At 26.9% G+C, this 16860-nt stretch overlaps 1 protein-coding gene and 3 long non-coding RNA genes across 6 annotated transcripts in view; 2 read left to right on the top strand and 2 right to left on the bottom strand.

The window, feature by feature from the left end:
• The window catches only part of LOC100167149, a 195054-nt gene extending 187259 nt beyond the window's left edge, over positions 1 to 7795 (top strand). Inside the window, exon 14 of one of the 2 annotated variants that reach the window (XM_029485961.1) lies at positions 7208 to 7795. In XM_029485961.1, the coding sequence (XP_029341821.1) occupies positions 7208 to 7272 (65 nt within the window). In that variant the 3' untranslated portion in view covers positions 7273 to 7795. Of the gene's footprint in view, positions 1 to 737; positions 1757 to 7207 lie in introns of those variants that run through there. The other variant, XM_029485960.1, reaches the window with a different exon arrangement.
• Positions 7796 to 9936: 2141 nt separating this feature from the next.
• Positions 9937 to 12356, bottom strand: LOC100569521. Its single transcript, XR_119557.4, has 2 exons — positions 11881 to 12356; positions 9937 to 10650 (listed from the first exon to the last, which is right to left on the bottom strand). It is a non-coding gene; the product is annotated as an uncharacterized LOC100569521 (long non-coding RNA).
• A 112-nt stretch (positions 12357 to 12468) lies between these two features.
• On the top strand, positions 12469 to 15636 carry LOC103310744. 2 transcript variants are annotated; one of them, XR_001680333.2, is made up of 4 exons: positions 12469 to 13141; positions 13385 to 13554; positions 14437 to 14605; positions 14677 to 15636. It is a non-coding gene; the product is annotated as an uncharacterized LOC103310744 (long non-coding RNA). The 2 variants fall into 2 exon arrangements; XR_511180.3 differs by having other exon boundaries at positions 12469 to 13145.
• A 654-nt stretch (positions 15637 to 16290) lies between these two features.
• The window catches only part of LOC115033431, a 1323-nt gene continuing 753 nt past the window's right edge, over positions 16291 to 16860 (bottom strand). Inside the window, exons 2-3 of the long non-coding RNA XR_003838785.1 lie at positions 16654 to 16842; positions 16291 to 16596 (exon numbers count right to left, since the gene is read on the bottom strand). This is a non-coding gene — a long non-coding RNA (uncharacterized LOC115033431). The remainder of the gene's footprint in view (positions 16597 to 16653; positions 16843 to 16860) is intronic.

The raw sequence follows: 16860 nt of genomic DNA, 5'->3' as shown, positions 1-16860 counted from the left end.
TAATATGACAGGCCGTTAATATTATTCACCAATTACCTACATTGGTAATTATATCATTAGAAACCAAAATATGTTCACGTCAATCGCCAGCTAACGTAACGATTAGGTACCTAGGTAGTAGATACTAGATAATGTTAATTTTTTTTCTTGTTTAAATTACATTCACGTTGTTATCCATAGAAATTTAACGTTGATAAACGTTAGGTGTTGTAAATTTTCGTTTAAAAACCCGTTACTCCGAACTCGTAACTTAATATTTGAATCACTATAGGTAGGTACAATAGATTACAATATATTATTTTCATAAGAGTGTCTTCGTTGGATTTATGCCACTCAGTAGATCTTAGCGAAGAAACACACCCATAAAAACTGCAAACTATGATGGTGGTTTTTGAGAAGAAACAAAGGTTAAAGCGGTTTAAAAAAAATTATTTTTGTACCTACCTTAAATTGTTAAATATTATGTAACGCATATTCAAATAGTAGGTACCTAGCTATCTAGGTATATTTCATAATTTCCAAAATATTATCCACTTTCTTTCAATTGTATTGTTTTAAATAATAATTACCTAATAATACACAAACAATTTATTGAAAAAAGTCTAAATTCACAAATATTTTTTTTATATATGTATAGTGACCACTGAATGCACAAATGCTAGCCATTTAAAATTATAAATTTATGAACGTATCTATTTATTGATTTGTTTATAAATACAATACATATATTATTATAGGTAGGTCAGGTGGTAACTGGCCACAGAAAGATCAACCACCACAAACAAAATTCAATACCACGAACAGCGATCATAAATGGTCGTTAAATCGACTTCCGTATCAAAAACCAAATACAACTACTATTTCAAGGGCCAAATTTACAACGACCTTAACACCAACAGCAGCTGCAATCTTAACAAATAAACATACCATATCTAAAACAATCAAGCCGGTAATAGATGAACCTATATCGGTATCATCTCGGGTGTTATTAAATGCGCTTCATCGAGAGTCATCCATCTAAAACTATGATTAACTTTTTATAATATATAGGGTTTTATTAAAATAATCGTTGTCTTAATGACTTTATTATCTCTTTTCGCTCTAACTTTATTTTTCCGGTCTATTTGTAATCATTACTAGATACATAAATTGTGTGTTTACCGTATCTAAAAATTAAATTTAAATTTTGTCGGTGATCATTGCCGCGTTGTATAATAATATTGTGATTCCACATTTTTTTTTCATGGAATTGTTACTGTTTTTGTTAAAATATTATGTCTTGATACGTTTTCATTCCTACGGACGTGTTACCAATTTAAGTTTTAAGATAGGTATAACCCTTTGATTTCATGTACCTACTACTTGTTAGAATATTATTTAGGCCAATCAAAAACGTTAGTTAAACTTTTGCATTGTTTATTTTTAGCAAAACTATTTATTTACATTAAATTGTATTATAGTAGGTACTATTTGATTTACCGTTGTCATTATAATATTATGTGTACATATCAATATATTATCATGTGTTATTACTTATTAATGTACTTTAATAGTTTTTTTTTTGTGATAATGATTTTGTAACCAGTTCCTCATAAGTCACTGTAGAATAAAGCCCCTCGTAGAATTTCTACATGGGTAGTTATTTAGATACCTACCTATATTAATAAGGTATCTAAACAGATAAAACAACCTATATTAAAAAAAAATTCATAACTCTGCTTAATATAGGTAGTACCTAATAAGTATGGTTAAAATGTTGAGGTAATATTATAATAAATAAAAAAAAACTATTTAAATTTAAAAATAAAGCATTTTATAATTATTATTGTTATAATGTTTCCACCAATTAAATATTGTGTTAAAAAAAAGCAGCTGAACATAATATGTTGACAATCTTCGAAAAAACGTAGACGGTCTAGTACAATGATAAATAATGACCTTTCAATTTCCATCGAAGATATACCTACGATACCTACCTATACCTACTTAATAATTATTAATTTAGGCTTGGATGTTTATAAAATTGCATATTTTTTTCCATTTGTTCAATTTAAAGCTAACCTGGATACAAATTTAATTTATGTTCTACTGAATAAAATAATACTATTTTTACTTTGCATATTTTTGCATATTTAATGGTTTTGTATTTTAATTGAATATTTTGGGATTTTAAAAATAAAAATGCTTATTTCAGTACATTTTTAAAAAAAATAATTTAAATTAACGAACTACACAATTAATAATACAAGAGAAACCCTCAAAATGGCTAATGGAAAAGTAGGAAAAGAAATTTACGACAAATTTCAGAACGTAATTGGAAAAAATAATGGATTTAAAACTTTGGTACCTACAAATTTCGAAAATACATTCTGGTAAAGTTGATACTATGGAAGGAATGGAAGATTTGAATGTTGAGGATCTTGCATTTTTCAAATATGCTCCAATAACATTAGTTGATGTAGAAGAAGTTTTTCACGCTACAAAAATGTAATTACCGATAACAGATGCAGTTACAAATTTGATCAAATTAAAAAAAACCATAGTAGCACAATGTAACGCTAATAATGTAATAATTAATAAATAATAAATAATAATGTAAATTAAAGTAAATAAAACGTTATGTAAATTAAAATAATGTATTTTAAATTGTAGTAAAAAAAATAATCAATAAAAATAACTAAGTACTAGGTAATAAAAATACTTTAAATGTTTTTGTTTTATGAATTATAATTCATTTTTTGTGCATATTTTGGTGTTTTTATTGGCTAAAAATGTATATTTTATAATTTTTAGCGCATATTTTGATTGCATATTTCGTAATTTTTTAGTGCATAAATGTATGCATATTACAGTTATTTTAAGTGCATAAACATCCGAGCCCTAATTCTTATAATATTATTTCATACCTACCTACCTAAGAACTATATGTAACTATACTACTATAATAGCCGTTATTAACTTAAAAGTCAATACCAACTTAGGTATCTACCGTTAAACCGTGTGAATATCAGAATAATATAGGTTCGTGATATAAATAGTTTCAAAGTACCAAGGCTAATCAAAATAACTGATAAATTGTACTTATTACTAATGTAAACTATAATATAATAATATTATGTAGTTACCTACCTCGTACAATGCATAGGCGGAAATCCGTTAAAATGTCAGGGGGGTTAACATTTTTAATATCATAAATGTGAACCATGAGAGCTACGTCTCCCAACCTCCTCCCCATTTCCACCTATGGTATACACGCAGCGACCAAAAGTTTCAAGTTCTTGCTAAAAATGATATTTTTTTAATTAAGCGCACCATTTGTTTTCTCTCTCTGGCCCACGCGCAACATGAACAAAACGCATTTATTTATTTACCAACGGGTGGAGCCCTATTCACAGTTTCACAATATATATTTTACAATTTACAATTTAAATAATTAAGACAAATAACACAAATAGGTTTAAAAAAGATAATAATAAAAATAATTATATAAGTATAATGGTAAGTATTTAGAATTATTATAAAAAAGTAGTGCCTAATTTTACCAGTCTTGATGAATTGTGCTCTCATTGCATTAACGCAGAATCATTTTTTCTATGTTTTTAAAAAATCTTAGAGTAAAATCACCCATTATAAAAAATATAGATAATAATATTTTTGAGGAAATGACATATTGATTTTATATTTTATTGTTATTTGATTTAGTATTCGACTTTCATAATAAACAAAAGAATGTTGTAAATTTAAATTATGTTTAAATTATTTTGAGACAATATTTAGACAAATCGATATGTCATTCTCTCAAAAATATTATTTTCTATCTTTTTTGTAATAGGTGACTTTACTCTAAGATTACTTAAACGCATAGAAAAAATAGTTTTGCGTAAATGCGTTTTGTCTATGTTGCGCGGGGATCAGAGAGAGAAAACAAATAGTGCGCTGACATCCTATTAAAACAAAATAACTACAATACAAATGTTTCATTTGAATACAATTTTGTCAAAATTGCAATTTAAGTGTGTATAAAAATATATAAAACTTGTGAATATGATTTTTGAAATTTTTAGGATGCTGTAAAAAAATGAAATTTGAGTTAGGCGTGTGGATTCAAATATATATATATAAAAAAAAAACAATACCTTTTAAAAATGCGATTTAAATAATACAATAATATTATAATATAACACAAACTAGATAAAATTTCCTTAAAAATGGTTTATAACATAAAGTTAATTAAAAATTATTAAATTATGTGTTTAACAGCTGATGTATTATTTAATTTACACAGTTTGGTGTAAACAAAACGATTTAGCTGGTATCTATATTATATAGGTATTATCTTGTAGGACTGACTTGGAACTTTGAAGATTAATTTTCAAGTTTATCACTCAAAAACTAACATTTCATTATTCATAAATCAAAAAAAAAATTAAAAACTTCCACAATTTTAAACGACTAGAATTAGCACAAAAATACTAATTTTAAAACATTACACTATTATTTAAATTACCATCTGCCTAATACAATTGAACAATTCAAATTATTTTTACACATTTTAACTTTCAAGGTACCTATTTACACTATTCTACTATCTGTATGTCGTTATTGATCTATAAATTATACGAAATGAAATGTAGCACAAAAATATGCGATGGATTAAAAATAAATGGTTTAATTTGGTATGAATATCAGTAATTAAAATAAAAAACTTACATTGATGACACATGAGACAAGATTACATACAACTATTAAAATAATTTGAATTTTCCCTGTAGTCAAAAAACATTGTAGGTATACTAAATATTTTAATATTATAATACCTACACATTAGATTAAAACCAGTAATTTTCACTGTAGAAAGCTTGTTTTTGTGCAGAGTTAAGACAATATTGACAATGAGAAATGATAGGCTTGATACTATTCATGACAAATAGAGGCTGTCAGCGCACTATTTGTTTTCTCTCTCTGGCTCACACGCAACATAGACAAAACACATTTACACAAAATCATTATTTTTTTTTATGCGTTTAAGTAATCTTAGATTAAAGTCACCCATTACCAAAAAGATACAGAATAATAATTTTGAGGGAATGACATATCGATTTGTCTAAATATTGTCTCAAAACAATTTAAACATCATTTAAATGTACTTACAGCATTTTTTTGTTTGTTTTGAAAATCGAATACAAAGTCAAATAATAATAAAATATAAAATCGATATGTCTTCCCTCAAAAATATTATTCTCCATCTTTTTTGTAATAGGTTACTTTACTCTAAGATTACTTAAACGCATAGAAAAGATTACTTTGCGTAAATGCGTTTTGTCTAAGTTGCGCGTGGGCCAGAGAAAGAAAACGAATAGTGCGCTGACATCATCTTAACAATTACTTGTAATTATTAATGAATTTGGTTTAAAAAAAAAATAACAGGCAATTTTTATTTCACATTAATAAATACTAAATAGTAGGTTTTATTATTGTAATTCGATTATATAATTTATCTTTTTCAAAATATCAAATGTGTTAATCAAATATTTATAATTTATTGAATTATTGATATTAAGAATTTGGAAAGTGTTAATTTAATATATTCATACTATAAATGTAAATATAAACATTTAAATTATTTGTCTACTCGAGTCTCAAATGGATAATATAGTAGACTATATTATATTGTGTATAGCCATATACTCATATAGGTACAGTTCATCAGTGCATATTAAATGTACGAATGTACCTACCTATATTAAGTACCTGTCTAATCTGTATTGGCTATATTATTGTTTATAATCGTGTTTCACCGATATTAGTACAGTAAGTACCTACCTACTTTTAATATTGTAATGTCTACCTAAGTTTTTACCTACATCTTATTCTCATTTGAAAAAAATAAGTTTTTATCTGGTATCACCACAAGACTCCTACTTGAGTGAGATACAGAAACTAGGTAGGTACCAGCTAATTACTAACTTGAAAATAAGGGCATTCAGTAGATTTAAAAATTTCAAAAATTTTAATTTTAATTCATTATTAAAAGAAAAAATGGGGATGAGCATGCTTGTTAAATCACCATGTAGGTATAATATATACTGTTGATTTTTGTTACGTTTATCATACTTATTAACTGTAGTGAGATGTAATTAAGTGCTTAAAGAGAGCCAAAAGGGTTTTTGAGGCCCTAAGTATTATTTGAATCATAAAAGGTATGCAACTGTTTATAATTGAATTCAAATTTCAAATCATAACATATATTGTAACATATCCATTAAGTACCTACCTACAATGACAATGTTTACTTAAAACTTACAATACAGCAGAGCAGCTTAGGTATATATTAGAGCATATATTTTAGTAGGTAGTAAATATTTGAAGTTGTAAACAATTATAAGTAATAACCATACAAAATAATCTTAGTTCTCTATAGATATCATATATAAATTATAAAATAATAATTATTTATTTTATAATAAAAATTGTATACAGAGTTTGTATGCACTTAAGTAGTTTACTATTTAAGTACTTACCTATGACCAATTGTTATACATTAAGAGAATGTCGCATCCGCATATGTTGTCTCCATCTTACACACGTACGGCATACCAAAAATGTTTTGGCGCGGGAAAGAACCGAGACGGCTATAGTCATAAGTCATAACTAAGAAACACAATTTTCACCACATATAAAGAAGAACTTTGGCTGTTCAATATCGTTTTAATTTTTTTAATATCACTAATACAAAAAAAGTTCTTATTTTTTCAAAATCCATTGCTATTTGTGTTTTTCAAACTTTAATAACTTTTTTTGAAGTTCCGAAAAACTAAAAACGATATTGCACATTAAAAGTTCTCCTTTTTAAGTGGTGAAAATTTCGTTTCTTAGTTATGAGTTATGGCTGTAGCGTTCTCGGTTCTTTCTGCACAAAACCGTTTTTGGTATATTGCACATTTGTAAGACGGAGAGACACATGCGGGTGCAACGTCCTCTTAAATCATTAATTAAATGTATCAATTATCATTATCACCTGTCACCGAGTTACCAGTCAGGATTTTTATGTTTTTACTTTTTAGCTGTTCAGTGTGTATGTATATAACTTCAAAGGGATTATGAAATATTTAAATATAATATGATTGTATAAGTTATTGCCTATCCTGAGTGCACCTCATCTATATAGATACTAATTACTAATACCTATATAAAATATATGTTTTAGTTGAAGAATTGAATAGACTACTGGACTACTTTGAAAATGAAGATTTATCTTATGTACGATCCTGAAGTCAGTAGAGCCTCTACATAACTATAGTCAATAATACTCTACATTGAAGTCAAAACTAAATAACTGTCATTATCATGACTACAAATCAACTTTAATTCCTTTTAAACTAGCTCAACAATCATAATCAAAATAAGACAGACAATGTCAGACATACAAGATACAAATATTCACAATGATTCTCAACATCAATATAATATCACTTATTCAATTGGTAAAACGATTGAACACAATTGACAATACCAAAAACTCAGATAAATTATAGATTTAGTTAAAGTTTTAATAGGTACCCACAGTAAACGTGGTAGATATATTTATTTATTTATTATTAATATACGGAGCAAAACTCCATTTACAATCTGTGTACTGTGTACAAATATAACATATAAAGTATTTTTGATAAATTTAAATAAGAGTATAAATGATAATTATTAATTATCTATAAATTATGTATAGTATAAATAAGGTGTTTCAACATCAATAAGTGAATTATATGATAAGTGTATGTAATGAGAAAAAGAAGAAAAAAATAAAATATAAAAATAAAATAGACTATAGTACACAAATTATACGATAACAAGTATTTGTAAATCATTCATATCAATTATCAGACCTAACAAAGGGATATAAAATAAAGATTGAACAAATAATTTGATAAGTATATTACCTAAAGTACTATAATTTTTTTTTAAATTATATACATATAATAATATGTACCTAAATACTAAATGTTATAAAAAATATAACGTAATTTTATTATGTATTATATATTGGGCCAATTATTAAATTTTGGCCAAATTTTTTGCTGAATGAAATAAAATTAAACATGTCTTACCATGTAGAATATCAAAACCAATAGTTCGTACCGAATACTACATTTTTATAATTATACTAGTACCATACGACGCAATTTTTTATATAATATTAATGTGCCTTATTAAATTCTAAGTTTATAAGATCCATATATTTTATTTAAAATATAAAGTTAGCTATTAAAAATATAAAAATCAGCATAATAATCAGAATATTTGAATCATTATCTAAAATTGAAAATGTTTTTGGTTATACTATATATAATGATGTCTATAAATAATTTAAGCAAATACACCAATATATCAATATGAAATAATAAATATATGATTTGGTTATCACTTATACGCAAAATTAAATAAATAACTCAACCAATGGATAAGACACTAAAACATTGTAGTAAAAACAGAAACCTAAAAAATAAAACATGTTTATTATAAATAAAACTAAAAAAATTGCCAAAAATAAATAAAAATAATAACCTGTACACTTATGGAAAATTTATTTCATTGTAGATTATTTTGTTTTAAAGAATAGAAAGAAGATGGTAGTCCCCAGCATTAGAATTGGTACAATAGAAATTAGCTAATGAAAAATTATGAACAAAACAGTGTTTCTATGCCTGGAAATAAATTAAATTTGTACTGTCTACTGGTATATTGTTGGCACACTTTTCAAACGGTTTTTTATAGTATGTGGTAAATATTTGGAATTTTTTTTATAATTTTATGTATTGTTAACAGATTAATAAGTTAAAAAAAAAAAAATTGCATCAAGTATTAAAATAAGTGATTAACATTTTATATAGTATAATATTATACATGCAATTTAAAGCCTGTAGCTTTTAAGTTTAAATTAGATAGTAAAATGTAATTGCTGTATTGTGTACAATTTATAAATTTCAAAATAAATAACTCAAACATTAATATAAAAAATAAAGAATAAACTACAAGGTATATTAGTAACAACTTATAAGCAAATATATAGTGTGCATGATGAAATTAATATCTCTTCCAAAGTTAGTACAATCATATTATATGTAATATATATATATTTAATTTATTTATGTATACTATCCAGAGTAAATTATGAAACAAACAACTAGGTTATTCAAAATAACTATGCAATAGGCAATAGCAAATATGTAGACTAACCAATCACAATAAGTAAAAAGTAGTGAATACTAAATAACAGTACAGCAGTGTAATGGGTGGGTAAAGAATAAACTGTAAAAATGTAGAATAATATAAATTATAATAGGTACCAATATACACTTTGTACAATATATGTACCATAAATGTACACCTCTATGGTATATATAAATTAATATATATTATTATATATAGTAACAGTCTAAGATGATCGTAATAATAACCATAGTAAGTATTATGAATATAATTTGTGGCAACTTTGCTATTATAATGTCTTTATAAGGGCGATTAATGTTACATTGATACAATGTTACATTAATGTTTACATTTGTTTATGTCTAACCTTGGTTATATTGCTTATTAATTAAAAATGAATGATGTTCCTTTTTTAGTCTTAATACAGACTATTTAGGCCTTCCATAACTTATAATGATGCTCGATGCTCAAATATCCATGTACTGACAAAGTTTAATTTACTAAAACTTTAGAACTAATATAAAAAAAGCAGTTCACACATATTAACATTAAGTGTAGTTCTGGATTGAAACACATCAATATTTTCAAATATTCTTTTAAACTTGAAAACAAAACAAATACCATAAACTGTATGCAGTAAAGTTGTAACAATTAAAACATTTATAACATTTATGAAAATGCACTATAATTTCTTTTGAAAAGTAGAAATTAATAAATTAAAATACAACATAAGATTATTGTAAAAAATATATTTAAATATTAATGTTATTGTTCGTTAAAATATAACTATAAGAAAATTTTATAAAAAAAAAATATGATATTTCTGATAATGTAATATTTTCAAATTCCTGCAATTTATTTTAATAATTCTAAAGCAAACAAAATTTGTAATCATGTTAGTTAGGTCAAGTAATAATTTTATCTCAATTCACATCTGTTTTCATAAACATATTTCAGATACCTAATACATAATTGTTCTTAATTTGTGGCACTTTTGATGTATGTAACTGTAAGGTCAGTCGTTTTTATATGCACACATCAAACAATCTAAATGCCGTAGCGTTGGCACATACACTTTTATCCCATAGCTATAATTGCATCCATCGGATGAAAATATATGTGCAAACGCTGTGGCTATTGACACTTAGATTGTCTGAAGTATGCACATAAAAATGTATGCCCTTGTAGTAGAATTGCCACAATATCACAGTATCAGGATATTAATAACATTCTCTGAAATATCCTCACGAATATAGATGAGTTTAGGATTTAACTATCATAACCATACTCGAAGGTGAGTGAATGAAGTGAGTGCAAAAGTAAGACGTCATCTTGATTTGTGAGCAACTGTTGATTATTAAATTTTTTTAAACGACACATTATCAGCCATCTTGAACTGGATATGTGGATATTGTAGCCTGTTGCGTTGCATACACATAAACTCTGTAAACAAATAATAAATACATTATTTGGAATACAATATTAAATATATTTATATAATATTAATAGGACAAAGCGGTAAAAGACAATGTCCAGGGGCGTGCAAGGAGGGATGTGTGGGTCAGCCATTGGCCTTTTTTAAAAATGTTATAAAATAATGTTCTTATAGTGTAAGGGCGTTATCACAAAGAAGCAGAAAAAGAAAATGGCTATGAGTAAATTTTTATTTTGTCACATCCAACAGACAAACGGTATAATGACTAATCAATAATCAGCTGTCATACATTAAATTCATAAATATATCTATTATAAGATTACAAATTGACCGACAGACGGTCGCCGATAACAACACTTCAAAGTTATCGTCCACATTTGTGTGCAGCTAATAATAAATTTTCCAACATTAGAAAAATAATAATATAGTGCAATTTGCAAAGATCGGTTTTACACTAAAATATTATCGATTTTGTATTACTATGGATAATGAACATACCTATCAAATATATATTCCTATTAGTGCTGAAGAAATAATAGATGAAGTGACTAAAAAAAAAGAAAATTAAATTTTGTACCATAGGTAATTGTTTGATTCAGGGGCATCATTTCAACTTATTGAAAGGTATACTAACAACTAGGAAGGCCAAAAAATGTTTTTCTCACTATGTTCTAAAATTTGAAGCTTTATATTTTCCATGCAATAATCTAATATATTATGAATATGGTATAACTAATAAGTTAGAACTTAAATTCTTTTAATTTAAATTTAAATATTTATAGACACTACCTATTATACCTAAAAACATTGTATTTTTTTTTTAAAATACTGGGCCCTCGACTGGGCCTCACTGAGAGAACTTGTGTGATAGCCCACGAGTTCTAAATTATATTATAAGTACACAAATAGTGTATATAAAACAAATCCTCAAATCTCACATAAAATATTTAATACAAATATTTTTATATTTAATTTAAATGACTTAACAAAAATATCACATAGCTGTAGTTGCCAATACTTAAGACCAATTAAAAAAAAAGATTATTTTTGCCGTATGTAAAATCAATTATAGTCAGGTCAACATAAAATCTTGATAAATTTTAGGTAGGTATGCTTAAGCATACCCCAAACAAAGCCCCTGGTTTAATTGTTATTTTAATGCGAGGGTATACCTAAATAGGTTCAAATTTTTTTTCTGATCTCCCCCCCCCCTGTTTATACATTATGTATATACTTACTATTGCTTTTCAACGGCGTTTCAATTCCACTAATGAACAATATGTATTGACATCCGGACCAAGGTATTCGAAATACAATAATTTACTGTAGTTCAACTACCCTGATTGGAATCGTCGAAACTGAGAATCGTCGAGATGATAGGGAAATGTAAGTTACCTACGTGTAAGGGCCAATTGGCCGACGGTTCAGTTAATCGGCCGAACGACGTCGAGAGTGTGAGTGCGGATCAGAGGCTGCGGAACACGTAGGCCGTCGCACGTATAAACTTAGTTTATAGGTGTGTGCCACCGCAGGTGAGGCCGATTAGGGAAGAGTATTGTCACAATATTGTTTATACAGTTAATGTATAAACAATATTAATATTGACGATTTAGAGAAGACAACATCTTAGATATCTTCTCTACATCGTGAATAGTCGTGGACTCCGGCGACGGGCGAGTACACAAGTATTACATTATCTAAAAACGTGAAACGACTAACGAGGATAAACAGTACGGATATCAGCCGTGATAAATAGTAAATATTGTTATCTAAATGTCAATGCTTCACGGACGTCGGATTATTTAACGTACAACGGCCGTGCGATGTTCTGTGGACTGTGATAACTGATAAGTATTATTACGAATTAATGTGAAAATGGTTTTATAAAAGTAATACATTAAATTAAATTAAATTAATAAAATTATTAATTAACTAGTATTGTGAAAATACTCACGTAAATATCTTTTTGCGGGCAACGGCATTCACATTCATATTTATATTCATAATCATATCCATATTGTATTCATAATATCATGTTATATTACAAGACAGTTAATTAAATAAAATTATGAATAAACAGATCCATATTATTCACGAATCGCAAACCAAACGACCTTCTAATATTCGGCGACTACAAGCGTATATCCGCAGCAACAACAACATTCCAATGACCTTACCAAAAGACACCTGCAAAATCCATGTGCCGACCATATCAAAGGAGCTGACATCGTTTATAGGAGAGACAGGAGCACGGCATAATATTCAGATGTACCATGGCCGCCAAGACCATACCTACTTCATGCCACACTTAGCCACATGCACTTTTATACGATTACTATATAAAATATATTACTAAAGTAAACAACTATTTCATTTTACTATTCTAATTGACTACAAACTTATTTCAAATCATCATTTTTTGGATCCCTGCACGTAACAATCTGATGAAATTAATTATAACTACTAGAAAATGTGTTATATTGGATGTTTCACTTATGTGTAGGTACTAAAAGTAACAGTAATTACCTATAAATAATTATTAAGTTGTAATATTATTATAAGTTAGCACCATAAAGTTAAGTACTTTCATGCCAAAGGAATTGTACAATTTTATTACATTAATTATAATATGTATTTTATTAAATAAATAACTATTTTACACTCACTGATTGATTTTAAGGTATATTTCTACTTTACGGGACACCTTTTTTATTTGCATTTTTTTTTCTGAAACTTATGTAGTTAAATATGCTGAAAACGATGGTGAAGTCAGAATTTGGGGCTTGGACATAGTTTCAAAGTTAGTATATAATACGTTTAATAACTTATAAATGTCCCATCGCCCAGTGGTGGCCCAGTGGTGTTATGATGATTATGCCATGGAAAGTGACCAGAGTTCGACCCGGGTTAAGGTAAGCAGTTTTTTACTCTATTTACATTGTATCAATGGTACACTGGCAATAAACGTAATTTAAAAACAATATTTTTGAAAATCTAAGTTCACCCGAGGTCATATTAAAGTGTTTTATTGTAAATTATTATATTTGGGGACACATTATACAGCCACACTCAACATGATATATCTGGAATTAAATGTCTAAAAATTCATATTGTTATAGTTTATATTTTCCTTATTAACCTGATATAAAATTAAAAAATATTTACCTAATATTTTTAAGTTCTATTTGTATACAATTGTATAAATAATATTTGTTCATTTTTAAAAATATTGACACTTGTGTGATAACTGTCTTAGGACAAATATTTTATGCTTGCTTAAGAGTACGCTACCCAGGCATTTGTTGTCTCCGTCTTACACACTTATGACATACCAAATTTTCGTTCACTAGTTTAAATAGTATGCTGTTATTTTTGATATAAAATTGATTTGACCTATTATAACATTTTTAGATAATAACATTATCTGTGCCTAAGCATTGGCTTTTATTTAATATTTTCATTTTCAAGCGAGATATGAGCTTTTTGAATTTTTGATATTTCACATACACATATATCTTATTTGAAAATGAAAATATTGAAAAATCGCCAAGGCTAAAGCACAGATAATATTCTTACCTAAAAGTATGATAATAGATCAATTCTCTCTAATATTAAAACTAACAACACACTATTGAAACTAGTGAACGGAAATTTGCTATGTCATGCGTGTTTAAGACGGAGACAACTATGCTTGGGTAGTGTCTTCTTAACATAAATTGTTTAATAATTAAGTCTCGTTATGTATTAATGTAGGTACTGTACTGTTGTATAATGTATTATATAACTAATTACAGGTATAAAGGATGTATTGATGTTATGATGTCTACCACACACTCTTACACTAGATGTGTAATTCAGCTACTTATATTCTCGCCATATAATCTATCTAGATCTGAAACATAAAAATTGGATATTACTGGTTGTGTGAAATTTGATGATTTTGCTTTTGCTATAACACCAAAAGTAAGTATAAAATACTTTAAAGTTTATAATATTTTTATAATTGATATTCATAAATCATAATATATTTTCAGAACAATAGAAACATGGACATTATATACATTATATTCATTTGAATAGAATTGCTGAAAAAAGCCAAAGGAAAAAATATTACCTAGTAGCAAAAAGCCATAATCTTTTTATTTTAAATTTTAGTTGACATTTGATTATAGTAAGACAAATTCCATAATAAAATATGATTTTTTATTTTTATTAAATGTAATTTTAATTAAACAAATTTTTTTTAGACTATACTAAATTAAATACATTTTTAACCATGTGAGTTACCATATATATTATATAAAATTAAGCAAACTGTACTTTGCTCAAATTTGATAAACGGACACATCGTTAGTTTTAATATAGAAAATTTATGATCAGCAGATCACGTTTACCTTTGTGAATTTAAAAATTAGAGTAACTTAAACTATTATGAAACTTAATGATAAAAAAGTCTGAGGCACTCGGGGACGACTGCCGCGGTAAAGCTATTGCATAGCAATTTCGTAGCTATGTATCATATTGTAATTATAATTTATAACTATTTATTTTTGTATGGTATTAATTCAAGTTACACTTTTTGAACGCAACGACCGAACAGAAAATGACAAAATGAGTTTTTTTTGATAATGGTAGATTGTAGATAAATGGTAGATAAACACTGTACGTATTTTATTTGAGACTTTTTTTGTTTAGAAAACTGGTTAGACTGTAAATAAAAAAAATAATAATAACATATACGGTCACGCTTTTTCGTTACGAAAATATTTTTTTGTTACGCCTGCACCGAAAGTTCGGTTTTCGACCACGGTTGAAGCGTTCGAAAGCAACCTTTTTCCGTCCAGCGGGCAAAAAAGAGGAAATCACCAAAAGTGCCGGCTGCCGGGCACGTATCCCCTGCACAACCAGAAACTAAAATGTATACCTACCACGGTCCTTCCAAAACATAAACTTTTGGTTACATCTTAAATTTATAGTATAACCTCCTTGCATGACGCATTAACATATTTTGTAGAATAGTCTATAATTGTTGCATAGATCCCTGCATAACCTTTTCCATGAACGCAGGGGCGTGACAAAAAAAAAATATGTGTGGCTCGCGCGGGAAAGCCATTTAATAAAACAGTATTTATATAAGTTTTTACATTTTATAATATATTAAACAATGTATAAATAGCACAAAACAGTTTGCATACATATTTGTCACTAAAAATTATAAAAGTAATGAATGCAATTTAAAAAAATTTCAGAATCTGTAGAACACCACTGAGATCATATTATGGTTTTAATGTTAAACTGTGTCATTATTATTATTATTAAATTATTATTTATTTTAGAAAAATTTACATACAAAGTTCTTTGAACAATTCTGAATTGGAATATTCAAAATGTACGAAGTTAAATATAAAGTCTTATTTAATTATATTTAATACAATTATTCTATAGAAAATACATTTATTAGGGTTTCACTAATGTTAACGTAAAGTTACTTTGAATGTCCAATTAAATTAATTAAATTGTAAATATTTTCCGTTGGGTATATAAAGTTTATTATTATTATTAATATTAATATATTATTTGTTTTAGAAAAATTGACAAGCAAAGCTCTTTTAACAATTTTGAATTGGAATATTCAAACTGTACCAATTAGTAATTTAGTTATTTGCTGTATTAATCATAAGTTAAATATAAAATCGTATTTAATTATATTTAATACAATTATTAGATAGAAAATACATTTATTAGAGTTTCTAAAGCTACTTTGAATGTCCAAAAATTAATGATTCCAATTTCCATAACTCATGTCTAACTAAATTTCTGAAGTCTGAACTAGGTATATGTTGCCACTTTCCAATTCACATCTACACATCCTGGTCTTCTAAGATCTGCACTATTAAAATTAGCCACCTACTTCTTCACAATCAGACAATAGTACTATAGTAGTATGGTATAGTCTACAAAATAAAAAAATACATTTATTAGGGTTTTACTTATGTTTATCATAAAGTTACTTTGAATGTCCAAAAATTAATGAACCCAATTTCCATAAATCATGTGTAACTAAATTTCTGAAGTCTGAACTAGGTATATGTTGCCACTTTCCAATTCACATTTACACATCCTGGTCTTCAAAGATGTGCACTTTTAAAATTGGCTACCACCTACTTCTTCACAGTTGGACGATGGTAGTATGGTATATCCTACAAAATAAAAAAAAC

This window comes from Acyrthosiphon pisum, chromosome X (genome assembly GCF_005508785.2).
Source record: "Acyrthosiphon pisum isolate AL4f chromosome X, pea_aphid_22Mar2018_4r6ur, whole genome shotgun sequence".
NCBI lineage: Eukaryota > Metazoa > Arthropoda > Insecta > Hemiptera > Aphididae > Acyrthosiphon > Acyrthosiphon pisum.
This window is presented reverse-complemented; position numbering and strand designations above follow the sequence as displayed.